General features: G+C 34.1%; 1 protein-coding gene across 3 annotated transcripts in view; it reads left to right on the top strand.

Moving 5' to 3' along the window:
- Nucleotides 1-24,355, top strand: part of Diaph2 (diaphanous related formin 2) — a 727,907-nt gene that overhangs the window by 360,887 nt on the left and 342,665 nt on the right. For all 3 annotated transcript variants that reach the window (XM_087903154.1, XM_087903153.1, XM_087903155.1), the window contains one exon: nucleotides 8,950-9,079. In XM_087903154.1, the coding sequence (XP_087759280.1) occupies nucleotides 8,950-9,079 (130 nt within the window). The remainder of the gene's footprint in view (nucleotides 1-8,949; nucleotides 9,080-24,355) is intronic.

The raw sequence follows: 24,355 nt of genomic DNA, 5'->3' as shown, positions 1-24,355 counted from the left end.
GTTTCATTTCAAGGATTCAATTATCTCTCTCTCTCTCTCTCCAATGAAATATCTTATTTCTTTATAAGATTAATCAATCCAGTATAGGTGTGTCTTTGGTCATGTTGGTATGTTAGGGCTGTTCCCTTCACACATGGGGAGTGGGCAACTCTTTGTTAATACAGGTCTTAAGTCCACTGAGTCCCTTGTAGCTGTTTGCATAAATATAAGGAGAAAGGGAGAGGTCTGAAAGGGTTACCTTCTAATGTAATTTATTGGCCTGAATTTTTGTCTCAAATGTAAGTCCCAGCACCACTTTCATGTTAGACCTCTTTAAATGCACCCAGAAACATCTCACTAGGGAGTATGTGTATGACTTCACCAATGCATTCCTTTTATTTTATATGTGCAATTTGATTTTATCTATGATCACTATAGATTCTACAGCCATTTTTGCAAGACAATTCTTACTACTTCCTAGAAGTGAAACATTCTCATGGAGTTAGCTGATTATTTTCTCTGTAACACTCTAAAGTTGGTGTGTAAGTTTGCTTTGGGGCAAATGCATAAAATCCACCATTTCGTTTCTATATAACACATTCTCACAAATCTACCTTCCACCTGAAATTGGGATGCTGACTCTGGTAACACAGTATCAGCATATGCTGCCTCATGGATGCTACTTCACTTTAAGTGCATGCTGTGTGGCCTAAGGATTGAGGCATTGAACTCCTTAGAGCAAGTATAAATAACCCTGACATGTAAACCCAAAGAAGGTATTAGTACCACAGGTATATTTGTGGCCAACATTGAAGCTTAGTTGTCTACAACTAATTTTAATTTTCTGACTTAAGTTTTCTGGCAAAATATCTGAGTGGCAGGTTGCATTAGCTTATGAGAATTTGCTTATCAGCTTCAATTAGTTAGGAGGAGGTGAATAATCTACTAGGCTATCTAGTCCATCACTGCACTGAAACTCAGTATACCAGACTCAGTATAGTGTGGTGTGAATATAATTTTTGTATAGTTTTAAGGAGAAAAACAAGGGACAGTTTATAAGATTTATGAGCAATATATCGGAAGCCTCCACAGCACAGCATGCACAGTTTGTTTGATTGTTGTGCTCTTGAACCAGTAAGTGGTAAATTATGATACAGATCAGTGTCATTTTATATGGACACTAATCAAAAACAGTTAGAGCAGTTCTGTCCTTTCGTTGCTACAAATTGCTCCAGAGTTCTCCAGTTTTAAATTGAGATCAAGCTTTGAAAATACATCAAACATAAAACTTGTTATTTTAAAAAATATTGTAAGACTTTGTAGGTAAACTGGGGATAACTGCTTAAGTATCTCTTGACCTGGAAATTTGATCATTGTAGCTCCCAGACCTTGGAATGCATTCTAATTACACTGAGGTTTTCTCAACACCTCCCGCCACAACTCACCTTTCCCCATTACAGGAAAAAACACCCTCTGATTTAGTTGATTTGAATTCCTAACAGCTTCCCAGAGGAGGCTAGTGTTCATGGTCAAGGGGTCTCTATTTAATAATACAGTCAATATCCATGAATTATGTTACCATCCTTTAAAAGTACTGAGAGTTGAACCCAGGACTGTCCAAGAATCCCACTGAGCTACATCCCTAGCCTAGCACCATTGGATTCTTTTTTTTTTTTAACTTGAGAAGCTCACTTTTATTAGGGTAGTCATATCAAAATAAATTTATAAAACATGTTGTAAGATAGGTGGTTAATAGATGTAGTCATATCTTTCTTTCAAAAATTTAAATTACTAATTTCTGCTGTAGAAAGATCATGGCTCTGTCCAACGCAACTGAAGAAATAACCAGACTAAGAGATAGTTCCCAAAGAAACATTATAAAATATCTCTTACCATTTACACAAAGCTTTTATGCATATAAATATTTGTAGAAAATAGTTATAAGCAACAAGAAATAACTATGAATTGTAATTTGAAAATAAAAGACTGGTTACCAAAAATGTTATGCTTAAAGCCTAAATGAAACGAGTTCATAATAAAACTCAGTATGTAACAACAATGAAAATATTACTTGTTTGAATTTATAAATTTATATTAATTTGTACTCCAAAATAGTGATATTTCTAACTTTTTTTGTACTTATTCTTTGTGTCATTCACATCATGCATCCCACCCATCTCTGTTCCCCTTCCATCTGCCCTTTGCTCCTCCAACGCACCCCAATAAAACAGAATCAATTTTTTTTACAAAAAAAAAGGAAATTAAGAAAGAAGAGAGAGAAAGAGAGGAAGGAAGGAAGGAAGGAAGGAAGGAAGGAAGGAAGGAAGGAAGGAAGGAAGGAAGGAAAAATCTAATCATGGAAGATGCAATGTGACACAATGAATCAATCACGCAGTAAACCCCTTTATCCATATATGTTTACATGCAGGCATTCATCACAAAAAATCATTGACTTGGTTAGAAGCCCCTCGTCGCCGCTACATTATTAACACTTGAGCCTCACTGGGATTCTTCCTGGACATTTCTTTGTTTCCCCGTGTGCCCTGTGTTGTGGAGATCCTATGACCCTGGGTCCACAGGACCCCCCCCCCCTCCCAACCTGTGCCCCAACAGATCACAGAATAGGTGCCTGTTAGGGAGGGCCAACATTTAATCCTGGTTCTGGGCCTGGGTAGTTGCAGGCACCCATGAATTCTTGATTTTCTGTTTTTATTTCTTCTGGTTCCTATTCTCCTCCAGCCTAATTATGCTGAACTTATTCAGTAGGATAATTATAACAACTTTTGCCACTAGCCTCACCATTTTCCAGCTGCTGGCTCTACTGCCCCCTCTATTATCCAGTTATTATCCACAGTCAATATTTTGAATAAATTATCCTTACACATTACCTCCTCTTTCTGGCTATCCATTTCATTTAATTTTATGTCCTTGGCACTATTCTGAAACAATACTTGAAGGTCACCAAAGATTTCTCTAATCATCAAATTAGCCTTAATTATCTTTGGCTTGTCTGGAGCATTTTATTCATTGAACATACCAGGGGGAAATCTGATCATAGTCCTCATTTATAAGGAGGTCACAATCTGTTGGGTGATACTGAGTATGTAAACAAAATTATGTATTGTGAAATAAATGTTGCAACCAGAGCATGTATAAATCACTATGGAAAAGCACAAGTGGTATTAATTATACTCAATGAAGTTGGAAAGGACTCATTATTATTAATGACCAATCTTTCTGCACAATGGCGCCCTTTTCCAAACACCTTCTTCATAACCTATAGCCCATTAGTAAAATCAGTAAATATTAAATCTCAATGTGTATAAGTGAACAGGCTGTGTTCTGGCACCAACCCTTATTAACTATGTGAACTCTGCCTATATGCTCTGTTACCTGAAAAATGGACATAGAGATAAATAATTCACTGGGTTGTTTTCAAGATTTAAAATATATGATTACAAGGCATTTGCAAAAGTACCTGTTCCATAGGCACATAGCACATGGATAATTCATATTGATTTTTCCTCCTTCACCCAAACATCGAACATTTTTCCTAATAAAGGAAAAAATATATTAATAGATACAAGGAAACCAAATGAATGTGGAAATCTTCACCTTTTTATTCAACCAACATTGAATGAATAGCATTGCTTTCAGTGCTGAATATATAGTGTTTTTTACAAAGCAGGTTTAAAGATCAATAACAACTTTGTGTCACTAGACATATACATAGCTAAAGTTAGAGTTTAGAGAGGATAATAACAAGACACGAAATTATCACGCTAGTAGAGAGCCACATCAAAAAGGGACTGATGTGACTCTGATAATTATGTTAAGATGGGAAACTGAGGGAGGCTCACATTACTTCCAGTTTGGTGATCATCATGGTCTTGATAATACTTTATCATATCAAGTTCCACAAATATATCTTGGACCATAGCTACTTAATTGACACCTAGTTTATGGTTAGGAAAAGTGTTTACCCAAGATTGTAGAACTAGAAAGTTTTAGGCTAAAGGTTCAAGTCTGATGGTGTATCTACCAATTATAAATAAAATCAGATTGTATCTTTGTCTGATAATTATGAACAATACAGCAGAGAGACAAGTAGAAGGAAAGAGAAGATAGGTTTCTGGAAAGGGATAACATACAAAACTACACACTGGGCTCATCTATGACCACATGGTGTATATTTAGGCAGCTGTAATCTGCTTTTAAGTGACCGTTTTGAAGAAGAAAGAAAAAATTCAGAAACCGTCATCTAAATGGCCTTATGTGCAAAAGAAAAGTTGGAGGTTTGATGTGAGTTTTTCTAGTAGATGATGTAGATACATTGGACATTTTCAGTCAATCCTATTAGCAATGAATTAAACAATTGAAGAATGGTGTTTCTAGGGAATGATTGAATTAACCACAGTTGCTTAGTTAATTTTAAAAAAGAAAATTTAATTCTGAGAAGTTACTCTACAGAGGACAGTGACCAGGTTCCCCCCCCCCCACACACACACACACTGAGGGTAAAAATGGGTTTGTTTCAGCAGAAGGGAAAATTACTTGTAGACAACATCCTTCACAGGTGGATTGAATGTGACTGATATGGATCATTAAGATGTTTTCTCTGGCTCCCTAGTTGTGCGTAGGATTCTGTGTCCTTAAATAGCCAGATTTCAGAACAGTGATATGGCTAATAATTATTAGGCTTGAATGAGCTAGAATTAGAATCACTAAATCTTTTAGGGGCCCCTAGTGGAGATGGCTCAGTGTTTAAGAGCACCTACTGTTCATTCAGAGCACCTGAGTACAGTTCCCAGCACCCATATCAGGCAGTTCTCATAAGTCTTTAACTCCGGCTCCAGGGAATCTGACACCTTCTTCTGGCCTCGAAAGATACCTGAATATATGTGGCATACATGCAAACACACATACACCTAAAAATAAGTATTTTTTTAAAAATTAGGTGCCCATTAATTACTCATATTTTCCTATCTACCTAACTAAAACCTTACTATTGTATTTTAACATGCAAAAATTATCTTTTGTAATTTATTATTTATATATTTTTTTAAAGAGATGAACAGAGGGGCTGAAGAGATGACTCAGCAGTTAAAGGCAATGGCCGCTATTTCAAAGGGCCTGGGTTAATTCTCAACAATCACATGGCAACTCATAACTTTCTGTAACCCCAGTTCTAGGGCCTTTGACACTCTCACAGACATAAATGCAGGCAAAACACCAGTGCATATTAGATAAATAAATCTTTATCTGTCTCTCTGTCTCTCTCTGTCTCTGTCTGTCTGTCTCTCTCTGTCTGTCTGTCTCTCTCTCTCTCTCTCTCTCTCTCTCTCTCTGTGTGTGTGTGTGTGTGTGTGTGTGTGTGAGAGAGAGAGAGAGAGAGAGAATTTTCCATATAAGTAGGTGTTGTTCTACCAAGGATATTTTATATTCGTGAACCATTTCTGAATTAAAGATAAGGGAGATAGAATTCATTTAATTTCAGTTATTAATCTTTGTGCATAACAATTACTGGCCAGGTGACTGCAATTAAAACTACTATGTATGTGGTTCATTAGCTGGCAGCTCTTGGTTATTGAAATGATTCTTATTTTCATTGGTATTCACTAAGTCAGATTACTAAAATGATACACTATTTTAGCTTTCCAAAATAGTTCTATTTTATAAATTTACTATTTTGTTTTTAGTGTTTGGAAAAATATACCAAATAGGCAACTTTGGAGTAGCCTCTCCCTACCCTTTGACAGCTTATGAAAAGAAGTCAGGTGTCTATCCTCTATCCTGTGTCCTTACTCAGTGAGACTTGAAGAAGGAATAAAGCTGAAACAAAGACAAAAGTGCCAAAAGGCACTTTGCTTCTGGCTACAGCAGTCTTTGAAATACTTACAATATACTTGCCTCTGAGATTTAGGCATCTGTAACTTACCTACCTCCTTGTTTAGGTATTTGACATTAATATAAAATTTTAACGTGATTTCAAGTAATCAGATATCAAATAAAAATCAATTTTATCTCTTAATAAACTACCACATTTACTTTCAAAGTGATTTTGTACATATTCAGATTAGATTACTTTTGTTCTACCCCCAAGAGATGAATATATCCAGCTTGTCTACTTACAACAGCAAATTATTGGATAAATGTCATTAACTAGTAAGACTGATGAAAGATTTTTAGTTGCCTTCTGAACTGAAAATGAATAGTATGGCATGGACTGAGACAAAAAGAGTATAACCAGCGTATAAATGATACAGAGTAAGAATTAGTGTGGACACAATATACATTATATTTTAATATTATTTAGTTTTAAAGGATTGATCTAAAGGTTATGTATAGAGGGAAAGATTAAAAGACCATGAGATTTTTTAAAAAAAAAAAAAGACTCTGTGTGTGAGGGTTTCTCTAAAATAAATATTACTATATAGAATATAGACCTTGTCTCCCATACTAACTTGAAATACTGCTCAGATTGTCAAGGCCAGTGCTTCACCCTGTTTGCCCAGGCTTTGAAGGGGATGTTATGGTTCTAAAAAGTCACAAGCATATTTTTCCAAGAGGCATATTTATTTAATTAGAAATAATAACATATTTGCTTAACTGAGATGTTATCCTATATTTGTTTTGGTAGACTCAACCATTGACCATGGTAAATTGCATGATAGAATTATATTGTTAGTGGCACTGAGAGTGAATAAATATGAAAACTATTTTCAGTGCTTGAAAATGGTTCAGTGACTAAAGTGCTTGGTGATCACATACAAGATCTGTATTTGGATTCTTAGGAAGCACATTAAACAAAAAACTTTTAAAAATAAGAAGTCATAGTAGAACATGTCTAAATTCTTTAGGGTGGAGACAGGGGCAAGCTTAGGGACCGCTGGCTAGCAAGTCTAGCTGGAATAGCAAGCTTCACACTCAGTGAGAGACCCTGTCTCAAAAAGCAAGATAGAGAATAATAGAAGACACCACCAGATATTGACTTATGTCCTCAATGCCTACACACAGGCAAACAAATCCTCACACATGTGCACACACATGCAAACAACACAGAGACAGGCACAAACTGATACACACATAAATGTGTAAATTCAGCAGTTTTAGAATGCATGCTAAAGCTGAAATTTTTACTGTAAAATAATGTAAAGCCAGAAACAAAGAAATGAAAATGCATAAAATTGCCACATGACTGACAAAGAAAAGGAAATGCTTAAAATTGGCATATGACAGCAATACCATTTTTCTGTTTATTTTGCACTATTCATTATGTACAATTTTAACAGATGTAAAATACTTGTGCAATTTTGTGTCTTGAACAATGTGCAAGTTTGTTGTTCTTTTTCTCTTCTTTGTATGTCTTTGTCTCCATAGACTTTGGAAAAAGTCAATTTTCTTACTGTTGAGAAGGTGAAAGGGGAGATTTTTTCCTGCAATTTGTCTTGGCACTTATTTTGGGGGGAAGGAATCTCAGATGTTAAGTTGTACGGGATTTTTTTTTTAAATGTCCCACATACTGTAAAAATGATGCACTTTGTGAGCATATAACACAGTAATCCCAGCTAAAGAGTTTTCTTTGAGGACCAGAGCCTGCAATTGATTCTTCTATAGCTGCTAGCCATACTTAAGATGAACTGCCTTGAGGTTCCTGTTGCTTTTTGTTCTTACTGCTTGTCCTTGGATTTGGGGATTCAACCTTGTAGTACTAAAAGCTGTTTGGTGAATGAGAATCAGTACAGCATTTTAAATATTTTCCATATATGAAATACTATTTATGTGGAATTTCTGAAAGAAATAATGGTGAACCCTGGAACATTATGCCACCTGTGGCCATTTGTTTATGGAATTTTGAGGCTAATGTTCTCTATATCTGTTCACGTCATGAGGATGTAAATAGTTAAAAGGTTTAGCATAAAACAGATTTGAAATAGGCCTAATTTACTAATATTATGCTTCTTTTTGTTTTTAGTTACTAAAACAGCAAAGACTTATTTATTTTGTAATTACTCAAGTATCCTCTGCAGTCATTCCTAAAACTGTTTGTGAAGACAATGTATTTATTCTAAACAGAGTAATCCTTAAAACTAAAAACCCCAAATCTGTATGAATGCCAGTGGATAAACCCATCATCTAAGGGTTATATAATTAAAACATCCAATAAACTGAGAAAAATATGATACATTGTCTTGTATTTATGAATTGTACATGAATTTATTGAATCTAAGTAAATCCTTGATTTCATTTGCAGCTGTGTCTAGTATGAGAGATCTAAATAAGAAAGTATTAGAGACTCCTAAATTTTTTTCTGTTCTATGCTTTAAAGATTTTTATCTTTCTATTGATGACATTTTTCTACTATCAATAAAAAGTGTACAATATTAAGCAAATATAAAATAAATAATTGCATGTTTCCATGACTGTGTACTCTGATTTTGGTTTTTAATTCTGTATGAAACAACTTTGTATTTTTTTTCTTATGGCAAGTAAAGATATGTAAAGCATGCTGACTCTTTTATATTAATTTGCATCAATGATAGCTGGAAATAAATTTAATCTCACAAATGAATGCATCTTTCAAGAAAATATTTTTATAATAATACAAAGACCAGAGTGTTGTTAGCATCAACACACATTAAATGAAGCTATTACTACAAATACTTAAATGAGTGTTTGTGTCTCTTAAAAAGATTAGTTCATTTTGCCATAATGATTCAGACATTTTTTGAAAACATAGATTAAGGCTTTATTTGCTACTTGTATTGGTGTTTATCCTCCTTTATAAAATACTAAGTTCATTTTAAGATCATGAATTATATCACTAGATGCCATTAAAGAAGCAACTGCCAGTTTAATTTTAAAAAAAGTTCAAGTGAACCTCATCATGATATATATTCACTCATTGTTTGTTGACTTGTTTAAAAAAAAAACCTATTTATGTCACAAAATGCTATTTTTTCCTTCCAGATCAGAGATACAAAGTCAGCAGATCAAAAAACAACCCTTTTGCATTTTCTTGCTGAAATTTGTGAGGAAAACCACCGAGATATCCTGAAATTTCCTGATGAGCTGGAACATGTGGAAAGTGCAAGCAAAGGTAATCGATTAGCAGCTGCCTCGTAACTATTCTTAGCCTATGTGATGAATGTCAATAGCTGTACGATTAAATAAGTGAACTAACATATGCAAAGCATACAATAAAATCTTTGCTACTTAGTAAGTACACACCTCTTATACTACTATCATTAGTACTGATAGTAATAATAGTATTAACATTGATCCACAAGTAAGGCCATTGCAATGTTTTGACTGTTAGATCAGAAGAGAATAATCCCTAAAATGTCATCTAGTTCCTCAAGATTCATCCAAGCATGCATTTTATTCAGCTTTGTTTCTTTCATATGTCTTGAGCTTTTTGACAAATCCTTTCATTTCTTTCTTTAACAGTTCCATGACTTTCTTTCCCGTCTATTTCAACAGCCAAATTTATCCATTGTCTTCTGATTACTTGCTTTGTGTATTGAACCAGCCAGTGTTTTCACGAGACTGTTGCCAAATAACTCTTTTCCTATCTCACTGTTTGGGCTGCAGCAATCTCCCTCTCCACTTGTTTTTGACTAGCTCTTTTTCTTTCTCCGTTAAATTCAAAGAGTTTTCAACTCAAAAACTTCTCAATCACACCCTGCCTGCTTGCAGCCCACTTTCATTTCCTCCTAGTTCTTTCAGTATACCCACACATATATTCTCTTGAGCCATTTTTATTCCTTTATAATAATCCTGTCTCTGTGTACAATTTCCTGCTGCATCCCATGCCTGAAAACCTCACCTGCCTTGTCCTCTAAGACAACTGACTATCATTTGTCAAAACACTGTTCAAAATCCATTTTCTTTCTTACTAACGTCTTGTTACCAAAGCCTCAGGAGAAAATACTTTTAAGTTTAGTCTCTACAGGAAGAAAAGAAATGGTGAAAGACCAAGTCATTCTGTGTTATTTATAGTTAAATGTTTTTCTTTAATATTTGAGTCTAATTTGTCTATGCTTCCCTAACATAAATTTTAGGGTCATTTGAATCAAAGTCTGTCACCTTCACTACTGTGTTAAATATACTGTATGTATAATATTCACACTCTCCCAGTGGAAATAAAAAATAGGTAAACACAATATAATTAATTTATTTTTGAAAATGGATCACCTCCTTGTGAAATGGTCACCTTCTATTAAAAAACAGAACAGACCTTTAAAATTGGAAGTATAAAGATAATGCAAAACTTGAATTAATGAATGTACTACATTTCACATGCAATGGACAATTGCATGGTCATCTTTTGTGAATATTAGAATTCAGGTACTTACTTTATGAAAAAATTCTGTCCAGTATGGCAAGCAAAAGGCATATTCTCATTCAGTACTAAAAGCATAGACCTCAAAATTACAGATAATGGAGGGAAGTGTCATCACTTTGAACTGAAAGAAAAACAAAGAAGTATGTAGAATGTAGGGAAACCTGTATTTGTATAATTATGTTTATTCTTCACAAAGCTAAGATTTAAAATTATGCATTTCTAAGAGAATCACGCCTTTGGTATCAACTTATCATATTTTCCTAGAGCTCTGTAACTCAAAGGTATTGAAGAAAACACATCATTTTTACATTAAAACAGATATATATTACTGAGTAGAATGCAAAAGCCACATGAATTTTTAAAATAAAACAGATGACTTCAAAGAAATTTCACAGTTGCAGCAGATCCCTAGGGGTGTATATTCAATCTTCACTTCCATTAGGGGTACTTTTATGGGAGACGTTTATGAAACATTGCCTGGAGATTTCGAAAGTGGTTTTGTTTTTATTTGAATTTGTTTAGTTATTTAGTTAGCGATTATTGCTGGGACAGGAGAGGCAAGCAAGTAGAGAAAGAAAATACAGTATTTTCTTCTGAACATAAATTCTTATATATCTGAAGTTCAGAAGCAAATAGAAAATAATATCTTATTATCAGTGACGTTAATTAAATAATACTGTTGAATTATCTTATTCTGGAGTAAATTTTAACTCTACAGTTTCTTTCATTAGTGGCTAACAGGTTAGTATGTCTCAAGAAAGAAAATATTGTGGCTATACAGATTTTTTATATCCTCAAACATTAAAAATTATCTTTCATAACCACAATTATCTTTTTACCTATTTTTATTTTTTAATGATTATACATGTGTTGTGCAATGTCTCTTGTTTTATGTGAACTTGACAAAAACCAGATATTTGGGGATAGGAAACTTCAATTCAGAAAGTGCCCCCATCAAATTGCCTGAGGCAAGCCTGTAGTGGATATTTTTGATTGATGGCTGATGTGAAAGGGTCCGACCTTATTCTGGGTTATGCCATCTCTGATCTGGTGGTCTTGGTTGACATAAGAAAGCAGACTGAGCAAGCACTCCCACATCCAGGTACCTGCCTTGAGTTCCTGCCCTATGCCCTTTAGTAATGAACTAGAAGTTGATTTGAGATACGGTGTTCTAGCACAGCAATAGAAACACTAACTAAAACATGTGAATATATGCTTATATATAATAGACTTATAATGTATGAAGTATTTATAATTTACTAGACAAATTTGGTGAATTCTTTATCTACTCTCTTCTCCAGAGCTATCACTTTAATTTTTAGCTCTCAGGATTTTTGAAGTTTGATTTAAAACTTTCACTGTTTTATAGGTTAGCTCCAAAAGGGTTAGTAAAGATAATAAAAACAATTCTATTCAATACAGGAAAATTATATTAATGTATTTGAAGGCACTATTAATCCTAAGGTTTTACATAAATCCAAAATCAGTTTGACTTCAGTTAAATTAGTGCCATTTTACTATATAAAAACTAGTTCCGTTTTCCACAAACAATGTTAATTTCTTATGAATTAAATTATATTTTTCTCAATCAGCTTTGCCTTTTGATATTGGTATTGTTTCTATGTCATATTGTTAACTATTTATTTACAGTGATTTCTTCTCAGGATTAATAGTGGAAAGTTTAACATTAAAAAATCTTGTTTAGAAACTCTAGGAACTAAGGATGTAAGAATACAAGTTGAGGGGAAAGCAAAAACAAAATATTTTAAGAAACATTAAGTGATAATGAATGTCAAATATTAGAATATAAAAGTTGGAGGAAAGAGAAAAAAATTCAAGTCCATTAGAGTCAGTAGAAACTTTAGAGGTCACCTAGTTACTGCTAAAAGTAGCCCAGAGTGGGAATGAGTCCAGCTTAATCATTTTATAGTGGAAAAAACACTCCCACAAGTGATGAAGGAATCGACCATGATCACACTGCTGTATGGAAAGCTATTCAAATTTCAGCCATATTTTCACACTTGAGACTTGCACAGAGATATTGGAAAATAGAAGTAAACACTGAGCAATTTAAAGTCCTACTATAGCTATAACTGCCGCCTCCTCTGTGTAGTTGTCTATAGGCTGTCTTACTCCGGTTGCACAGAATTATCTTTTTATTATTGCTGTCAGTAACAGCATTGGAGCATTATTGCTAATAGAGCACATTCCACATTTGGATTTTTATTTAATTGTTTCTATCTGCACTGCATAGACTGACTTTTTAGATTCACAGATTATTTCCTGATTGGACACACAGTCAGTGCACACACAGCAATCCAGATACATCTAAGTGGTCAATAAAATATTTGAAATTAAACAACTGATTCAATTTTAGTGAAGGGGTTATTTATAAAAATAAGATATTATAAACAATTGGTTCCTGTTCACTATAAAGAAAGAAAGCTAGGCAAGTCAATTTAAGACAATGTGGCTAAAGGATATTTCCTACTCTAAATCACTTCTTTCAGTGAGCAAGTTAACAGTAAAAACAACTGACTTAATAATAGAGAGAATCTGAACTATAGAGATCACCAAACAAAAGATGTTTATGAGGAGCTTTAAGGGTTGTCTCATAGGGTCAATAAGAGCAGCAGTAGCTGCCATCTTTTTTCTAATGCCTGAAAAATTACTTCCTATTCTCTATTGTTAATTTCCTGATAAAATGATAAATTTGGGAATAAAGTTCTAGTGTCTTTTGAGCACTTGTCTTATGAGCAATCACAGGATTGAAGATATGAGAAAGTGTCAATGTGTACAATTTCTCAGCAGATAAATCTTTGAATTATATTCTTTTAGAAGCACAATGTCATGTTATACCAATGTGGAAAGCATGTATTTGTGTGTGTGTGTGTGTGTGTGTGTGTGTGTGTGTGTGTGTGTGTGTGTAAGTGGAAGTCTTTGGACAACTTGAAAGTTTTGAAGGAGTTGATTTTCTCTGTCTTATGGGTGGTGTAGAGAGTCAGATCTCAGATCAGCAGGTTTGGCTGCAAGATGGATTCTTTACCCACTAAGCCATCTTTCTGCTAATATCACAGAATGTTTTGAGTTTAGTTAAGTGATAGTAGTCCAAATAAAACTGAGAGCATATAATACAATATCATTTTAATAAACATGTTGATATGTTTGCCTAGCTTCTTTTGGATTTTGTTATGTATATTGTTTTAAATAATTTGAACAATTTTGTCAGAAATTCTGTTCTATTTTGTGAATACCATAAACATTTGAACACTGTAGAAGAATACCATTAAGTTTAAGGGAAACAAATATTTATTTAAAACATTCTTGCTTTCAACAAATTTACTTGTTTTTACAAAGTTACCTCTGGGTTTTTAAAAACCTAGTTTCTTTTTTGAGATAAAAACAATGCCAGGTGTTTGGTGGAAATTCCAGTGCAAAAAAAAAATAGTAGTAGTAGTAGTAGTAGTAGTAGTAGAAGAAGAAGAAGAAGAAGAAGAAGAAGAAGAAGAAGAAGAAGAAGAAGAAGAAGAAGAAGAAGAAGAAGAAGAAGAAGAAGAAGAAGAAATTGAAATTCCAGTGCTAAGACTTGGCTGGAAGTTCATACCCATCCTTGACTGCATAGTGAGACCCTATTCTAGAAAACAAAATAACAACCCAAATAACAGAAAGTAAAATAAGAGAAAGAATATGAGGTCTAAAACAAACATGTGTTGCTTTTTCTTTAAGTGTGATGAAAACATTTACGGTGAGAGTTACCCTCTCTGCATTAAGTTCCTAATATATTATTGTTGACCATACATTGTTTGGATTTGAATAATGTGTACAATATACTTCTTTTGTTTGTTTATTCATTTATTTAATTTTGCAATGCTTGGATTCAAGCCTAGCACCTTACAGATGCAAGCGTATAGTGACTCCACAGCTTCTAAAAAATGTTTCTTAACTACTTGTGGAGCTTACTTGTCAGGGTATTGTGACTTTTATTTGTTAGAGCACCTTTGCCTTCATATCCTGGAGGCTTTTTGGCTGGTAAATTACACCATTTTCACTATGACTATGTCAGAACCTAGTCTTCCATGTTTTTTTTTTTCCAAACTAAAATATGACCTCCATTTCCCAGCAATTTTATACTCTGTGTGACTATTTTTTACTCCCATCCTTCTTTAGGAAGGCTTCTGTTCTGACTTTCGAGAATTTCTTGCTTCAATTGTGGATGAGAAAACTTTTTCTAACCTCTTCATTTGGTACATTTGCTACAGAGTTTCCATTTTTTGTAACTGTATCCAAAAATAATACATTCTCAGTCATGATTGATGTCATTAGGTTTCTTTATTATGACAATACTGGACATAGTATTGGCATTAGGCACATTAATCTCTGTTAATTTTTATTCAGTATCACCTAAGTCTAGCTACTATCTTTATCTAATCCTACTGTGGGACTTTATGGTTACTTATATGTCTTAAAACATGTCTGCAAATATTAAAGTAGTTAACAGAAAAATTTGTTTTCAAAAATATCTGGTGTAGGAGGTCCTTCTGTTTGTGTGTTGCTTTCCTTGGTTAATGAATAAAGAAACTGCCTTCGCCTAGTTGATAGAGCAGAACTTAGTTAGGTAGGCAGCAAAGACTAAACTGGATTCTGGGAAGAGGAAAGCAGAGTCAGGGAGAGATGCAATGAATCTGCTAGAGACAGACATGCCGAATCTTTCCAGTAAGCCACTGCCACGTAGCGATATACAGATTAATAGAAATGAGTTAAATCAAGATGTGAGAGTTAGCCAATAAGAGGCTAGAGCTAATAGGCTAAGCAGTGTTTTAATTAATACAATTTATGTGTGGTTATTTTGGAGATAAGGTAGCCGGGCGGCCAAGCCGAACAAGCTGGCCCCTCTTTACAACAAATATCCATATAAATTAATTAAAATAAGGTAATGATCATAGTGGGTATATTTAGGGTGAGTTTGTGACTGGAAAGGAACGTGCTAGGGTTTCAAGGGTCATGTTGAATTTCTTGATCTCGATACTGTGTCTGTATTTAGTTTACGCAAAATCATTAACCAGGTCACCTACTTTCTGATGTTAGTTAAACTTCGGGAATACATAAAAATAATATTTCATGACTTTAAAATGTATTATGGCTTATGGAAGGTAAAGCAGATACTATATTTTTATTTAAGAGATCATTTTATTTTCATGCATGCTTCATTTAAATAATCACATTTGTTGCATAAATATAAATAGGCAAGTGTTGTCAAAGTTCATCTGGCATTACTGTAAATAACTGATTCTTTTCAACAAGTTATATGTCTCTTTAGGGGTTTTTTGGTTTTTTGTTTTGTTTTGTTTTTAGATTTATTTATTATGTATGCAGTGTTCTCCCTGCATGCCAGAAGAGGGCACCATATCTCATAACAAATGGTTGTGAGCCATCATGTGGTTGCTGGTAATTGAACTCAGGATCTTTGGAAGAGCAGCCAGTGCTCTTAACACCTGAGCCATCTCTCCAGCCCCTCTTTAGATTTCTATAAAAGCATCTTTTAATCTGAGAGCGATGTTTGTGCTTTCTTTTCTTAGTAAAAGAACAAGATCCATCAACCACAGTATATACAACTAAAGATCAAGGAGGCCTTTATTCCAGTTGTTATCAATATGATTGTATCTGATGAATTCTAACATGCCTTAGCACACAGGGACTTAAAAATCTTACAAAGAACCTCTTGCTGCTGTTATTTTTTTTTAAATTGTTGTGTCTTTATTTCAATGTCTGGAAAGCGAACATATGTAGCAATTGGTCAGTTTAATCTCATCTCCAAGTAGTTTCTTATAAGTCAAATATTCTTTCATCAGTATCCTCACTTACTTGGCCCCTAAACAAGCAAAAATCTTTGGCACATGGTTGCTGTAACAGGTTAAATGATTGACATTAGGTAGTATTGTCAAAGTGGAAGGGCAAGGTTCGGGCAGACAGTATAATCACAGAAATGAAGCAATACCAACCATTTCTGTCACAGGAGTCATATATTAAAAGAGAGATAGATTGTGGTCCTAAGTGGATATTATTTGTACCACTGCGGAAAATAGCTGAAATCTGGCCATCATCTTGGTTATCATTGCTATAATTTTAATCACTATCCTAGTCATTTGGTACTCTGTTATCGATAGTGATAAGCCTATCACGGGGACATAGAGGGATAGGGATTTCCAGAACCATATCAGAGCTAACCCAAAAAGTTACTAATAGTCTCTAACTTTTTACACATTTCAAACTATAACACAAAGATCCAATCAGAAGAACTACCACTACTGCTGTGATTTCCTTCTGGATTTTGGATTGCACAAGTTGATGAGACAATCTTAGGAAATAAAACAGCAAATATAAACTCTTCATTTGCAAATTGTATGTGACGCAAATTCCTTAGTAGCCGTTTGTGTAAAACAGGAAGAAAGAAACTGGCAATTGATCTACAAATTCACTGTAAGTTATTATGGGAAACATCAGTACTATTCTGGAAGCTAATAAGTCTGTAGCAAATAGTGCTAGTATAGCTATATGTAAAAAAAAAACCTGCTGAAAGTGATATGTCCAGGGATAGGATTGATTATATATATTAATTCTAGCTTTACTTTTGTCTTCCAGCTTTTGATCATAGTTTGTCCATTTAATATCTCAATGTCTATTTTCTCATTTGTACACATTTTTAAAGTTGTATAATAGAGATAGTAGCATTTATTCTCTGTAGTGATTATGATATTCGATGTGGAAATGCCTTAAAAAAGAGGTGTTATACATATATAACAACTTATTTACTTAAGTTTGTATGTGGATGTTAATTTCAGTTTATTTTTGAATAGGTTTTTGTTTCATTTGTTCAGATTCATTTTAAACTTGAAGCTCAATTACTGGGGTTACATCTCCGTGGTTGACATGTTTTTAGCAATTAGAAGACCTTGCATTCAATACTCAACACCAAATAATAAATAAATATTTGATAAGTGAATATAAGATTATAACCATTTTTAAATCATAAATATTTGTGAAATATTGTTTGATGCCATTAACTTTTATTATTTCCTTTACACATTCTTACACTCTTTTCAGTTGAGTGTTTGTTCTAAAAATAATATTTTAGAATATATAGGTTTGTGTTATTTTGAAGATTTATGTCTTGTTTATTTATATCTGTGTATGCTTGACTTTCTGAATGTCTATGCATCCTGTCCATGCAGACACCCATAGAGACTAGAGGACATCATCAAATCCCCTTGGACTGTACTTATAGGCAGTTGTGAGTCACCTAATACTGCTGTGAAGTGAACCCATATCCAAGCCCCAAGGTTATGTTATTTTGAATGATGGAAAGATATAGGTTAAAAGATAATAAAATAGGTTATAAAATGATCAAACGCATGCTCTTTGGTGTTTATTTTAGAAGGGTGCCTCATGATTGCATTCTCAGAAGGAAATCCAAAGATAATGTTTATCTTAACTACTGTTGCTTCATTTAATTATGTCTTTTATGATGCCTATAGTTGGCAGTAATAAACACTAGTATTTTTCTCAGAACTTATTGTCATGTGCAGTATTAAGCATGGATATAGAAAAGAAGATTGTGTGATTTTCTTTAAAAAGTCCTGTATGAAGATTGCACAATTAATCAATGCTAAGGATTTATAAGCTGTGTTTTGTGATTTTTTTACTATAACAGTAAAGAAATTATATTAACAAAACTAGAGAAGCTATAAATGATTTATAAGTTTAAGATAAACTAATAATAGTTTTTATTCTAAATTTTAATTAGAATATTGTTAGAATTATATATGTGTGTATTTAATGAAGTCATACAAACTATAAACCCTGCTTTACTTTCAAATTATCATCTTTTCAATGCATGAAAGTTACATCAAGGGCTAGAGAGCCAACTCAGTGCTTAAAAATATTTGCTGCTGTTTCAGAGGAAACAACTTCAGTTCCCATCACCTACATGACAGCTCTCACAACGATGACTAACAGTATCCAAAGGATCCTATACTGTCTTCTAGACATGGAGGAAACCATACACACCTGGTGCCCATGCATGTATGCATGTAGGCAAGCACTCAAACATTTAAGATATGAAACTAAACAAAAGATTGTTTTAAGTTACATCCATAGAATTTATGGTCTTATTCAATTGATTTTTCCTTGTCCATGTACTGAGAATAGTCTTCCACTCTATAATGCTTAGTAAATAATACACAGCTCTGTTTTCCACCTTCTTGAAGGGTGTGATCATTGACAAAGCATGTCTGTCTAGTGGTGTTAGCATTGAGACCTGGTGTCTTTTAAATTGTAGTTTGTGTATATCTTCTTTTAAATATGTCATGTTTCATTTGATGACTATTTTAGGAACTAGATTTATGCTTTAAATTAATTTGGGTGTTCATTCTTGTGTCTCACTTACAGACCATATTAGCTAAACACTCTTCTGAGAAAATACTGACACTCAGACAGAATGGTTACTTGTCAACTTGACAGAATTTAGTCTCTCTGGGAGTCTGACCTCTGCAAATGCCTATATAGCATCATCTTGATTAACTCAGGTGTGAAGACTTGCACACTCTAGATCGGGGTTCTCAGCCTTCCTAATGCTGAGAACCTTTAACACAGTTCCTTATGTTGTGTGACCCCAACCATAAAATTATTTTCATTGCTGCCTCATAACTGTAATTTTACTACTGTTATGAATTGAAGTGTAAATATGTGATATGTGGGATATCTGATTTGAGATCCCTGTGCTAAGGCCCTTTTAGTCCCCCCTCTCATGAGCTGTGAGTCAGAAACAAAACACCCTTTTTCTGAAATTATTTTCTGCAGAGTATTTTATCTCACAGCAACGGGAAAAGAAACTTAGAGGCCAGGGTTACAACATTCATATAACATTTTAGGGTGCTTTTAGATGAATTAGAGCAAGAATAAAGTATAATAGCACATGTGCACAGAAAGAGAGATAATGGAGCTCAATAGTTTGTGTGCTATCCTTTGAGATCAGGGATCATTCCTTATATTATAAAGTATAAGAGTTTATTTTGCTTGACTAAGTCTGAAGACTTCAGTGTTTTGTGAGGTCAAACAATTAATGTTTTGGTATTTTGTGTTGCATCTCTTTTTCCCCTCAAACTAATTATTTCTCTAAGATTTACCTTCATTTGAAATAGTTGACATGTAAGAGTATATATTTAACTGTACTGAGATTTTACATGATAATGAAGTGCAAATATTTTGAAAAGTACAATTTAATTTTCTGCATGTGCTAATCAAGTTAGAATATCCTATCTGTGAACATTATCTTTTTTGAAGGAAAATCAGTCATACACATGAAACTTATCTGTGATCAATTGTTCTTGTTTTCCAAGGAACTATAATCAGTTAATGATCTTCATTTTCCTGCCTGACTTTGGCCTTCTAGTGTTTTTTTGTTTGTTTTGGGTTCTGTTGTTGTTTTTGTGTGATTGTTGGTAAATTTTTACAAGACTGAGTTTCTCTGTGAGTAGCCCTGGCTGTTCTCGAACTGACTTTGTAGACCAGGCTGGTCTCAGACTCAGAGATTCACCTGCCCCTGCCCACAAATGCTGAAATTAAAGACTAGTACCACCACCACACAGGCTTGTAGTGGGTTTTTTTTTTTAATGTGAAGTGTGTGTAACAAACACAGCAATTTGGAAGATGATTTTAATGCTATATTTATGTTTAAATGTTATATTGTTAAATTGTTAGCAAATATCAGAGCTAAGAGGAAACAAAAAGAGCTCAGTATGTCATACCTAATTACCAAAGTATACAATAATATGAATTTGGTCACTCTGTTTTATTCTATTTCTGAAACTGAACTTGAAGAGGGTATCTACAGTCAAAAACAGTCACTCTTTCACAGGCTGGCAATGTTTTCTCCAGCACTGTTATTGTCAACTATCAAAACGTTCGGTGTGTGTAGCCATGGATGGCTGAGAACTGTAATCCCTTAGCTATAAAGTTAAGAACAGGATTAGGGTGTGGCTCAGTGACAGAGAGTTTATCTAAAGTGGCTGAAGCCTAGGGTGTGATCTCTAGCACAATTAAATAAGCAAGCAAATAAAATAGCAACTATCTTTATTGTTCTTGATAGAGCTTCCTAAAACACTTGCTTTCCAGAGTCTTTTTTATTTTATTTCCATGAAAGAAAATAGCACCTAACTCCTTTTACATTCAAGAAGAAAAACAAATTGCTAATTAGATTGTTGTGAAGCAGTCTTATCCTTTTTTAGCTTTACACTGACTTTTCAAATACAGTGTTACTTTAACAGCGATTGAAAAATCAGCATCTTCAGGGCACATTATTACTTCTTCAGATTCACTGACCATGTCTATTCCCACGGATACTGAAATGAAATGCAAAGCTAGGCAAGAATAACATTTATTTCATGAAAGTCTCACTGGCACTCTTATTAGATGAAGATAAAGGGGGAAATGTTTCATAGGGAGTCATACGACATATTCATGTATATAGCGTTTTTTTTTTCTTTTTAGTCAGACAAAACAGAATTTTGAAAGACTACCAGGTAGTGCTCGGAAAGGACTACAGAAGTCTGTGGATTTCAAATGAGTTGAAAAATGGTTTAAATGTACTGAGCTGTTCACAGCCTCTGGCTTTTACTTTTTGTGTGAGTTATATCTAAGCAGGGATTTTATTATCGTCCATGTTGTTCATGCTGCTATAGTTAAAATTGTCAGTCCCATTACAAATCCACTATTTCAGATGGGGTTCATAACTCAGCTCTAGAAGTCACCCTGGGCTAAATATTGGCATACCCATTTAGAAACTGTGGTTCTAATGGTGGCTATGAATGTGATCAAATACGTAGTAAACATTCAAATTAGCATATACTACTTTTGTGGTATATAAGTGGATAATGTATTGTGGTTCCTTCATTATGGAAACTGTCTGAAAAATGTTAAATCTAAGTCAACATAACTGATGAACAAATTAACAAAACTTTTTTTCAATCTATTTAGTCTTTCTAGGCAAGATAGAATTAGGTTAGAAGCCATGATCAAAAATACTTCCTGGTAGTACCTGGGTAATGGCTTAAAAAAGACACTCAGAAATGAATCAGAGTTATGACCAAATACTAAATTAATCTGGCCCAAAGTTTAGTGAATGCCTTGGAAATAGTATAGTTAAACTAGCAGGTTACCTGAAGCCACAGGTGCAAGTGTCTACTATGGTATTGTTTTGATAAGCAATCTCATTATGTGATCCTAACTGCCCTGGAACTTTCTACATTTCCCAGTCTAGCTCTGAACTATTTTTCCTGCTGCCTCGGCTTCCCAAGTACTAATTCTTCAGATTAAACCATCCCGCACCCGCTGCTACTAGGTTTTATCAAAATGAATATTCAACAACTCATCATTCTATCATTTTTATCATGAAATCAACAGGTTTTCCTACTTAGGAGAATGACAATGTTTTAAATGAGCAAAAATAAGAATATGTTTTAATCTTAAATTGGGATTACAGATTGAATCACAATCTTATTTCACCACCTATCACACCCCAGGCTAAAGAGCAAAGAGTTGTCTGTATTTTTTAAATGTATAATTTTCCTAAGCTGATCAATGTACCTGCTTATGAGGATGTTGAAGTTTAACTTATCAAATGCTGCCAAGGAGTTTGAAGGATTAAATTTAGCTTAGTTACTTTGCTTCACTTACTTTAGAAGAAAAATTTGATGAAACTTTGTAGCAACTGGAGTTTGCTCAGTATCTTAGTCTTCCATATGTAGTTAACCACTTACACACAGTAAAAGAACAGTAGCTCCCCAAACATTAACAATTAGGACTAAGATTCTGGACTCCCAGGTATAGCTACTATCTTCATCATCTAATGGTCACAGGAAACAATGGCATATATCTCTTTTCATGGACTCAGACATTGGGGGAAGTGATATGAGAGGTATAGCAGGTGCTGTTACATTAGTTTAGAAGGAGGGCAATGCCGGTGGATATGGTCTGAGAATATAACATGGAGGATTTTCAGGTAATGGGAATTAAGAGAAAAGTGGTATCTAGCTGCCGAGTAGCAAACTAGAGTATTAAAGAGAAAGACAAGGAGCACCATGGCATGAGGTGAAAAGATACATGAATTCCAGGACTAGGAGAAAAAGAACCTGAATAAATGTGCATACATCTTTCCTTCTAGACATGGCAAAGGAAGCATTCTTTCTTAAAAGATTTCTTTTTTCCCTGTAAGTTACATGATTTGGTACTTTGGTTTTTGTCATGTCATAATGATTTTAAATGGAGCCAATTTTATTATGTATGATCTCTCTTTGTATCTTTTTTTCTTTTATCTAGACCCAGTTCTTCTTACTTTTATACATCATGTCACTTCATAGTTCCTCTTCTGTCCATCATGTCATCTCATTTGATTAGATATGGTTGTTGTACTTGGGGAAATTTTTGTTTCTGTGATATATAACAACACTTTACTATTGGTTTAATGAATACAAGGTCCACTTGTAGTTTTCAAATTAAGAAAAAATTAATTCAACTTGTGGAAAATCTGATTTTCTTTTTTGAAAACAAATATAATGTAAGCATTTTCCGTTTTTCTTGACCTGAATTCATTTTAACTCTAGCTTTTCCTCTTCTTTATTGTATCATGTAGTGCGATGAGTCAATCAAAATTTTTTTGTTGCTATTTCTTGAGATTTCTTTTGTGGTTTGCAGTAAAGGGACCAGTACAGATGACATTTTACCTTTTGTTGATGTTGCTTAGGAACAGAACTGACAATCAGACTATTCTTTGAGTTTAGATATATAAAAGGGCAAATAACTTGGATATCATCATTGCTCGAAGAAACCTCCCTATCTAGCACCTTCCTTTTCAAACATTGTAATCACTAAATCATTAAAAAGTAACACATAGCTCTTTTTTTTTTCCCCGCATGCAGAATGCACTGCTTGGAAAAAAAAATCTCAGTAATAAAACAAAACATCTGAAAGTATTCCTTTAGACAATAAAGAGCTGAAATGAGTTAACACAAGTATCATATGGGGCTCTTTCCCATTATGCATAAAAACTGATCATGATGCCATTGTTCTGAAACCAAGTTGCTGGGTTATAAAATGTCTCTTGTAGTTATGGTCAGTGTTCTACAGATGAACTGAATGGCACTCTATTTATTATTCCCAGAATATTCCTCTATATGCCTGTCTGTATTATTTTCACCTAGATTCCCTCTAATATGTTGCGAGCTGAAATCTAATCAGGTAGATTCGCATTCTCTTCACATAGGGTTTCCCTGAATACAACAAAAGGAAGTGTAACATCTTCTATTGAACTTTCATTTTGTCCATCCCTGAAGACCACCACAGTGTTTGAACATAACTACAGCTATGTGGGCATTTAATTTTCTCTGTTACACTATTATAATGCATAGCATGTTTGGACAACTGTCCCTAGACATATGTCTTTCTTAGACAAGTTGCTACCATATGTGGATATATATTTGTATATCTTTTTATAAGTGAGAAAGGGAAATAAACAGAGTAGGAAACTAAAATTGCAGGGTCAAGCAGTACAAAGGCTCTGCATTTATTAAGAATTTAGCAGAGTAGGCAGCTGATAAGTGTGGTTTTGTGTGTGTTGTCTACTTTGTATTTCACACAAACTCTGTGAGGTAAAGTATGGTTTTTCACCTCCTTTTTGAGATGAATCTTGAACTTGATAAGGTAGTGTGGCTTATGTAAAGTTTCCACAGATAGTCAGAGGTCTGTTTTTTAACTTTCCAACATACTGAAAATTGAAGTTTGAAAAGCCAGCACAATGGCCCAGTGGAAGTAGAGACAGCGAGGGTTTGGTTCACCCACTGAGACAGTGTGCCTGATCTAATGGGAGCTCACCAAATCCAGCTGGAATGGGACTGAACAAGCATTGGGTCAAACTGGACTCTCTGAATGTGGCTGACAATGAGGACTGACTGAGAAGCCATTGATAAAGGCACTGGG

The sequence above is a fragment of the Myodes glareolus genome, chromosome X (assembly GCF_982192425.1).
Source record: "Myodes glareolus chromosome X, mMyoGla1.1, whole genome shotgun sequence".
NCBI classification, from domain to species: Eukaryota; Metazoa; Chordata; class Mammalia; order Rodentia; family Cricetidae; genus Myodes; species Myodes glareolus.
Note: the sequence above shows the minus strand (reverse complement) of the source record. Positions and strands in the feature narration are given on the sequence as shown.